General features: G+C 38.9%; 2 protein-coding genes across 3 annotated transcripts in view; one reads left to right on the top strand and one right to left on the bottom strand.

Annotated features, from left to right (window-relative positions):
- Positions 1–10085, top strand: part of LOC148522853 (uncharacterized) — a 165247-nt gene that overhangs the window by 31488 nt on the left and 123674 nt on the right. The gene's annotated exons all lie outside the window — the stretch shown is intronic.
- On the bottom strand, positions 2542–8564 carry LOC148522854 (uncharacterized). The gene is made up of 9 exons (XM_088473634.1): positions 8558–8564; positions 6740–6927; positions 6248–6280; positions 6084–6164; positions 5811–5948; positions 5398–5515; positions 5076–5210; positions 3226–4255; positions 2542–2707 (listed from the first exon to the last, which is right to left on the bottom strand). Exons 1-8 carry the CDS (start codon positions 8562–8564, stop codon positions 3675–3677), a joined length of 1281 nt encoding a protein of 426 aa, XP_088329760.1. The 3' UTR covers positions 2542–2707; positions 3226–3674.

Below are 10085 nucleotides of genomic sequence, written 5' to 3'. Positions count from 1 at the left end.
AATCGAAATGTACACTTTACCCAATTTTTAAATAAAAATTTTGGGTATATTACAAAACTGATATTGGGTCTGTGCGTATATGTATATATAGCGGTCCCTCGAGAATGTGCAATGATATAGTATAGTGCAACTGATCCTCTGGGTCTATTTTGATCCATTGCACTATACTAAATCGTTGGTCGTTGGACAACTTGATAAATGTCCGGGTGGGCCGAAATGTTGCAGCATAACTACTATATTCATCAAGTAAGCCTTTGAAAAGTCTCTTGAAATTCAACTACTCTGTGGTCTGGTGAGTGTCCTCTCTAAGAACTATATATTTTGCTGAACCACCCCAGTGGTGGATATCAGCTGTGGTGCACCCCCTGTTATCTGGATATCTGGTCATTGAGATGCGAGTGCAAAATTTGGAACTAATATGTGTGTGTGTATGTATATTATATATATATATATATATATATATATATATATATATAGTGATCACTCTAGCTCCGGCGCCGGAGCTAGAGAGGGCACGTTCGAGACGGGGGCGTGGTCATTGAAAAGGGGGCGTGTCTATAAGACGCGTCCCCTTTTCGTCACTCTTGGGGGCGTGCCCGGCACTTACTGACATGCCGGGCAGCCCCCAAGCCCTGCAGACAGTGAGAATAGATGCCGGGCGCATGCGCCCGGCGTCTATTCTCCGGCGGTGACCGGGTCACCGCATATTTCTTCACCCACGGGACACTGCGACCCGCGGGTGAAAACGGTTCCCGCAGGCTGTTAGGGCAGGACGCTTTTTGCCCTCCTTCTGGAGGGCAGGGCGCTTTTTGCCTTCCAGAAAGAGGGCAGGGCGCCGCGCCCCGCTAAAACAGCCTAGCGGGAACGCTATATATATATATATATATATTTATATATATAGCAAATGAACGAAGCGGCCCTAGAGGAATATATCCATGTTTAATCGTATACGATTAAACATGGATATATCCCTCTAGTGCTGCCTCGTTCATTTGCTATATTTATAGATAGATAGTTGGTGTGTGTATAAATGAATATATATATATATATATATATATATAGCAAATGAAGGAGGCGGCACTAGAGGAATATATCCATGTTTAATTGTAATCGTATTAGATTAAACATGGATAAAATCCTCTAGTGCCACCTCCTTCATTTGCTATATATATATATATATATATATATATATACATTTATATACACACCAACTATCTATCTATAAATATAGCAAATGAACGGGGCAGCACTAGAGGGATATATCCATGTTTAAAAGTAATCGTATTCGATTAAACATGGATATATTCCTCCAGTGCCGCCTCGTTCATTTGCTATTCGTTGTTTACTAAGGAGGGCACAGAGGCAAGCTGTTGAAGGGAATGGGGAGTGGCGAGCCAATGCGAATATATATATATATATATATATATATATATATATATATAAATACTCACTTTATAAGCAAACACGGTCAGGTTGTTTTAAATTTTATTTTCTAAATAATCTTTTTTCAAAATAGGCCTTAAAGAACATTACCTTTCTTACAAATGTGTGTGTGTGTATATATTTATACACACACACACACACACACACACACACACACACACACACACACACACACACACACACACACACACACACACACACACACACACACACACATTAGCACCATGTACACTCTGGTTATTACCAAATTACAGGTAATTGAATATAGTTACTGGACTGAAAAAACAACATTTAATAATGATTTCATTTTGCAATGGGATCAGGGCATCCAGTACCACCCTTGTTCTCATTGCCAAATGTGAACATACAGGCTGAATGTACTATCCTGCACATTCAGGGATACCAGCTCCGAAAGGAGGCCGTCCCTGCGATGTGTTGGGAGTACATGCGGGACTGCAGCGCATGCACAGTCCTGCGGTCTGCACATGAGCGGCCCCCAAATGCCGACAAAAGGATCTAGGAGATCTACCCCGGCTGAAATGCCGTATGTACCCATAGACTACAGCGGCTAATGCTATCTTGAGATGGCGTTAAATGCTGGGGACAATATTGGGAATGCTTTGCATTCCCAATATTGATCAATTTTCCAGCATCGCATCCCCCATATAAACCTATGGGGGATGGGGCTGCTGGCTGCAATGGAGGGATCACAGTAGGTTTCGGAGATACCTGCTGCGGTCCCTCTTTCATACATGCGGGAGGGATACTAAAAATTTGAAGTACACAATGCAAATTAGGTGCTTTTGGGGACATTACATTAAAGATATTTTAATAAGTGGCCCCCTATGTCTTGTCTATCACAAGTAAAGGACTTTAATACAACACTGTAGTCTGTGGCTGATTTTGCATACATCCCTTTAACGTTTGGAGGCACACAAGCCTCATACAAATGACCCATGTGTGCCTCCAATTTAAAAAAAAAAGAAAAGCAAAATCAACCACAGACTACAGTTTCCAAAAAAAATATCTCATAACTTAAAAAACACCCATAAATTACTTCTATAAATCTATTGGAATAAAATGAAACAGAAACAGTAATGAAAAAAAATAAGATTTTTATTTTTAAAAAGATTGATCAATGAGCATTAAGAAAATAATTAAAGAGACATTTAAAGATCATATTTATTACGTTTATTTCAAAACACTTTCTTGAAGATGTTTTCTTTCTTGGGGGTCTGCTTTTTTTCTGAACAGCTAGTAATCTCTAAAAAAAAAAACGAAAAAAAAACCTATATTAGATCAGATGATGAAGTTTTAAATACATCATTTTACAAATAAACATCTGGATGAAAGACTAATGCTGCCCATACACGCTACAATTATCGGGACGATTCGCCCGATATCGGCCGATCGCCACGATAATTGTAGCGTGTGGGGGGGCGCCCGAGGGTTAAATATTGCTCGGTCGGGCATGCTGGATTGTCCAGCATGCCCATCCAATGCGATATTTCCCGTTAAACTGTCGGCCGCATCGGGCAGTGTATGCCCAGCACAGCCGACAGACAGACATTTCCTGTGTTCCATCCTACGAAAGGAACAGGGAAATGTCTCCACCCCCGGGGGCAGAGCGCAGATGTGTGCCGAATACACTGTGAGAGAAAACTCACAGTATATGCCGGCGACTTCTGTGACTGTCAGCCGGTCAGATAAAATGTCTGTCGGTCTGACAGACATTTTATCTGGTAGTGTATGGCAAGCATAACATTGTAAATTAATACTCACCAGTGTTTAAATATTCCAAATGGGTGTTTTCTTGAAGTTCTCCCCAAATAATGTACTTGAAAGACGGTTCACATAATATGGCTCCCGGGGTAAAAAAAAACAAAGATAAAAAACGTAAATTATTTGTTTAGAAAAATACACTTAAACAAAATGAACATACAATCATAGGATAAAAAAAAAAAAAGTGAGCTCAGAAAGCAAGTTTATGACTATTTTGAAAATAAGTCAAAATTTTGGGGGCTGTCATCATTTACCCACTTGACATACAATCCCATGTATGTTTTCGGAACGCCCAAAACTCCCATTACTTAACCTGGTTTGGGGGGGGGGGGGGGGTTTGGAAGGAAATTACATGTTAATTAAAATAACACATTCCAAAAAATAAAGAGTGATACAACCTGATATTTTTTAGGAAGTTAATATCTTAATGAGGGACCTTCATCCTCCTGTTATGTTCTTCGGACAATAGCTCCTGGTGGGTCGGGCTTTGGTGGACGACGTGGTCTTGATGGCCGTGCCGGTGCTCCACTTTGGTAGAAATATGTTGGTGGTTGAAAATGCGGGGCCTCCTGACCATGCCATGGCTGTTGCATTGAATGGGCATAGGGACGAGGCGATCCATGAAATGATGTCCTGTGTGTTCTAAAGTACATCATCATGTTCTGTGTGATTTGTTGAAGTGATGTGGCGATGAGGCTGTTGCTCGTGGCGATGTCTCTTTGTGATGTTGCTTGGTATTCTGCGTTTTCAGCCATCCTATTGAGTGCGGTGGTCATGACAGACAGCTGATGTTCAATTCCACGAAATCGCTCCAGGCTTTCTAGATGTTCCTGTCTTCGCTGTCTTTGATCCTCTTGATAAGCTTCCGAAAGTCTTTGAACACTTGCATCCAACTGTTCCAGTCTTCGGTCCACGACGTCCCTGAAGCAGTTCTGGCGATCTTCCATGTCTTGAGCCAGTTCCACAATCCTGTCGACTTGTGTGGGTGGAAGGGTCTGTTGAACCTCAGCCACTACTTGAAATTGTTGAACTAGGATTAAAAAATAAAATAGATAAATTGATAGAAAAATGCACAGTATATACATTACAACAACATTTGAAATCCAAAAAAACAAACAACTGTTAGTATTAAAAACAAACAAAAAAAAACCCGTCACTGTAAGTGAAGGTGGCTCAATTAGATATACTTATGGCCATGAGCCCTTATACGGTAACATGTCGGTTACATCCCAGAACATTAACCCCCTACTTGTCCATAGTCACGTTTATCACTATCAAAATGTCTTTTGGGGAAAAAAAACCCTTGTGGGAGGGAATTGTCGCCCGCAACCCCGAGTAAACTTCGTGTTGTAATAGTGCTGGGAAATCTCTACTGACATCTCTGGTGATGTCAGTAGGTAACACCCCAAAAAAAAGGACTTTCATATGAAAAGTCAAAATTACACCAGCCACCCCCCTAGATGACCTAAAAGCAGGTGGTGAACACTGAAAGGCAAACCTGCCCCCCATCTTGCAGTTAGTCGCACTGAAAGTTTTAAAACCATTAGCTAAACTGCTTCCATACATAAGCAGTAGGCTACACCTGCTCAGTGACCATCTTTGGAACCGCTTGAGAGTGCTATGCGGTCGCAAGCGGCTGACAATAAAGTCCATCCTGTGCAATTTTTTAAGGCAAATGTAACAAAAAAAACAAAAAACAAAAATTAAAATGACCCTGACATAGGTATTTTGTGTGGCTATTTTGTAACCCAATAAAAAGGTTAGCCTTGAATTGTTAAGACCCATATCAAAAAAAATAAACAACAAAAACAAAAAAAAAATTACGATTTCAAAATATGATTAGAACTTACCAACTGTTGTTGGTCTCAAAGGCGTAATTTGTTCAACATCCACATCCTCTTCATCCTGTGATTCCAGTAGATCCGGCCTGAAGTATGGTCCAATATTTGACGCAAGTCCTCCACTTGTTGATGGTCCAACGTTTTCTAAAAAAAAAAATAGTTTGCACTTACTTTTTTTGTTAAAGACAATTATTTAGAAGAATAATTAAAAAATTTATAATAACCATAATGATTTTTAAAAAAACATGTCCAAAAAGTATTTAAAAAAAAAATGGTTATAAATTTAACAACATTGAACAAATACATACATTTTACCCCAAAAACATCTTACCCAAAGGTTCCAAAGAGTCTTGCACACCTATGCCCAAATCTTCTTGCTGTTGTTCACGATCTTCCAGGGTATCTTCCAATCTAGGTCCTCTTGAATTTTCTTCCAAAGTCGACTCTTTCTAATTTAAAGTAATGTTACAATTAAACATAACTAGGGGTTGCACGGGTATATAATAAAATACAGATATGCATTCTACACAAATCAGTATTAAAAATATGATTTACGATTCACTTTGCAGGATCCTCCATGGAAACCTTAAACCTTGAGCAAATCAAATTTGTAAATATTAATTATACATTTGCTCATGCATAAAAAAAAACAACCTAAGAATAATAACATAATTTCTAAAGCTAAACAAACAACTCACTATTAGTAAGTAATCAACTTTTATTGTGATAATGTTAAAATGTTACCCTCAATCCTTGTGACAGTTTGGGGTCTTTGCTCCACCGTTTGTCTGATGTTGACGTCTGTTCTTTCCTCTTCTGGTCCTCTGATCCTGCCGGTCTTGTCTGCTGAGGTGCGCCGAATCTTCTTTGGTGGTTTTTGACCTGTAGTTTAGTGTAAAAATTAACATTAGAACCCAAAACTTTTTCATTTCCAAAAACAAATTAAAAAAAAAAAAAAACAACAAACAATAATTATTTCAACTGTGGTCCCTCTGGGCACATCTGGACCAATCTTACTTGTCCTCCGAACTGTGGGTCCTGCTCCTGTGTCTTCTGTTCTAACTTCTGCGTTCTCTTGACTTCTTTGAGGTCATGTTTCTATTTTTTTTGGAGTATAAATAATCTTCAAAATAATATAAATGTATACTGTCATTTATTAAAAAAATTAACAGGGAAATTACCGTCCACACGAGGAGTCGCGCAGTCACGGCTATCTATTAAGCCTCCAACTCCAGAAACCATTATCGGATTCATCTGTTTCCGGATTTCTTCTTCCCATGGCAGCCAATGCATGTTGAGCTCTGGTCCACCGCCGGTTCCTCTCTGGTGCTGTCTCAGTTTCTTCATCTTCTCCTTTGTTTGCCGTTTGCAGTCTCCATATCTATAAATTTAAATAAAAAAAGGTGGTAAAACATTTTTGTCCTAAAAATTTAACCATCAAAACAATGTCCCATGCATCATCCAAAAATGATTACTTTTAAACAAAAATTTTTACATTGTTAAGAAAATTATTAGACAAAATTCATTCAAATCAGAGAAAGACCAGGGTTGTGTGTACATCACATGTTGTCAAATGCTACAATCAGAGAATCAATTCCAAATAAAAAAACATTTAACTTTACCTCTTCTTGCACACGCCTCCATCACCGTGTACGGCCAGATGTTGCTGTTACCCTGGAGGCAATCTCATCCCAGATTGCCTTCTTCGCCCTTCCAGTGGTTCGCTGGGCTCGGTCGCCGAAGATCTTCGCGTAGTTACGGTGCACGCCTTCAACAAGGGTGTTTTTTTCCGCCTCACTGAATCGGACTTTTCTTCTTTTGACGCTTTTTCTCCAGTCTTCCTTGTCTCTTGTGTCCGGCGCTAAAAAGAAAAAACAAGATTAAAATTGTGGTGATGTACATGTTCTCTTAATACAATTACACAAGTAATTTTTTGTTAATAAAATAAACATGCATTTACTTTGTGATACGTGAAAAATTACGTTATCTGAAACTGAGATGTCAAAAAGTATCCTTACAAAGTAACATTACCCTACTTTTAATAAAGTAGTATATCATTAAAAAAAAAAAAAAATTGCACATGTTTTGGGTTTAACACTGTATTCAATTTCAATGGCTTTTCACAGGTTTAAAAAGTATTGGAAAATAAACGGGGATAACTTAGCAACACTGAATATGTGGGGAAAAAAAGTGCAGATTTGGTGTTTAGGGGTACCGGATTACATAAAAAAAAGCATGCACTCCAGGAAAGATCATTTTTAAAAAAGGACTATCAAAAAAAAACAAATAGGACACCCTAAAATGTATTTGCAACTTTCGTTTTTTACAAAAAATACAAGGAAAAAACTGTTTCAAAATAAGATATTAGGCTCAGGGATATTCAGCACATATGCGGCAGCTGTATTCTAAAATAGATTAATAGCGGCAGGTGTACAGTTGCAGTTTTTTTTTAAATATTACCTTAGGAACATAAAAATATGCTATTAACCATTTTATGGTACCCCAAATTTGAGGGGAGAACTTTAAAATAAAGCAAAAAAAAACAACCCAAATGCTCTTTTGCATCACATTTTCAAAGTTGGAATTCAAAACACCTGCCACAGCTTTTTACAAACCCAGACTTTCATTTGCAGGCTAAAAACGGGGGTATCCATAGTGATCCCCAAATTTTCTACAACTTTAAGGTTGGTGGCACAATTTTTAAAAAGAATATATCATAATGTCATGCGATTCGCAGTTCACAGGCTCCCGTTTCTGTAGGTTTCATATCGAATACGGGGATAAGCGGTGGCGCACCTTTTTTTTTGTTATCCTAGGTCAAAGCTCCAATATGAATCGTAAACTTCAAAAGCAAAGATTACGTTTGAGATTGATTACCGTAGGGTTATTCATTATGAAGAGGAAACTTTGCTGTTGAATTGTGTCCAAATAAAAAAAATTGTAACAGCATAAAAAAAAAAAACCACCATTGAGGTGAACCAAAAATAAAAAATTAAAAATAGGGCAATCCATTCAGGGCTATTCTGCAAGTATGCAGCAGGTGTATTGTAGAATAGGTTATTTGCACAAGGTGCATAGATGCAAATTAATAAAGGACTTTAGGGACAAAAATATGCTAGTACCCATTTTCATGTACCCCAAAATTAGATGGGAGCAGTTACAAAAAGGGGAAAAAAAATACAGAGTGGTCTTCCGCAACACTTCATCAATGTCAGGGGCAAAAAATGTACCTGCTGTGGTTAATTAAATCCCCACCTTTCAATTGCAGGCTTAAATGGGGGTAACCATAGTGATCAACCATGTTATTACAACTGTAGAGGGGACCTACCATTTTGACAAAAATTTGAACTTATCAAACAAATCCCAAAACGCACCTTCCCCTTTCCCTAGATTTTGTAATCTGAATGCTGGGATACAGCGGGCGCACGCCAGATACTTTATCCCAGAAAAAAAAACCAAAATGGAATGTAAACTTCGACAGCCAAGTTTACCTTTCATTTTGAATACCCATGTGTGTAAAAACAAAAATTACCTCCGAAGGCTGATCTCCACGGTCCTGTGATGTCGTTGTCCCCACTGTACCACTCTCCCTCTGTCTTGACCCATCTTCCTGTGACGCCTGCCACTCGTCACCGGTGTCCAGAGTCTGTTCAGAGGATGAGGACGAGAGGGGTACTCCGCCTCTCTTCTCCCTTGACATTTCTTCTTTTTGGTACCTGAAATGACAAACAATTATTATTTTTTTTTTAGTGGTCAAGGATATTATATGCAAATACATTTGTAACTGTTGCTCTCTGCCTAACGCTTAAAAAAAAATTAAAACAAAACTAGAAGGGTGTACACCGAAATTTGAAAAATAAGTCAGCGAACTATGGACAGACATGTAAGAATGTAAAAAATAGAGGCTAAAAATAAAAATACACCCCTCCAATTTTTTCAATGGTATCAAATGTTATCATGTACAGTTAAGTTAGGGTAAAATTTTTTATTTGTGGTTGTAAATGTGGGATGCCATTCATGTACTTACTGCGGTTTGTTACCGTCAGGGCTGTAGCTTAGGTAGTGCGGCCGGTGCCATGGGACAGCACACCACAGGTAATGGGGTGCTGTTTGTGCCTGTTAAATTTCTGATTATTATCATTCTCTGTTATAGCTTCCGCTTGTTTAATCTTCTGCATCTCCTGGCCTCCCATATCTCTTCCTTGACGCTTCCCCATGAGGCCATTTTCCTTTGTACTTTGTGCATTATGGCCCTTTAAAAATTGGGGGGTGCGTCTATGTTTTTATCTGGCACAGGCTACCAAAATGTAAAAGTATGGCTATGTTTAACGTGGTTTGTACCATAAGTTTCTGGTGGCCTGTTGCATGAATGTGTATATGCATTTGCTTTTTTTATATCATTGCTCTTTTTTATTAAAATGTTAAATGTATTTTATTCATTATATCTCTATTTGAGTAACTGTGTACAAATATCCATCATAGCGCTACTATTTTTCCTTGTTTTTGCTGCATAAAATGTTCTGCTTAAAAATATTTAATATACTTCAAATTGCAAAGTCATACTTGCCTAATCTCCTGGAAGTTGCGGGAGGCTGACGATACCTACAGAAGATACCTACAGAAGATACCTACAGAAGAGTAGGTAAACCTCCCAAATCCCGCCCACTTCCTAGTGAAGTGGGCAGGATGGGGAGATTTTATGTGTGTCCTTAGGCAGGGGGAGCAGAGCTAAATGACGCAAACAGCGTAATTTAGCCCGTCCCCTCCTCGCATACCCATGAATCGGGGCCTTTTCCCGTGAAGAGACGGGGCCAAATGACATCTACAGTCCTGTCTCGGCCCCCGAAACTGTCAGCATCATCCCTTCTCCGGGCTGCTCCCAGAGAGGAGGTTTGCAAAGTCCGTAAGTATGTGCAAAGTATAACTACAATAATTCTGCAGCATTTATTTAGCTTTTATCTTTGTGGGTGTGTGCTATGAAACTGTTACTGTCAGCTTGTACACGTTTTAGTAGATAGT

The sequence above is a fragment of the Taudactylus pleione genome, unplaced genomic scaffold (assembly GCF_031769625.1).
Source record: "Taudactylus pleione unplaced genomic scaffold, aTauple2 ptg000138l, whole genome shotgun sequence".
Taxonomy (NCBI): domain Eukaryota; kingdom Metazoa; phylum Chordata; class Amphibia; order Anura; family Myobatrachidae; genus Taudactylus; species Taudactylus pleione.
This window is presented reverse-complemented; position numbering and strand designations above follow the sequence as displayed.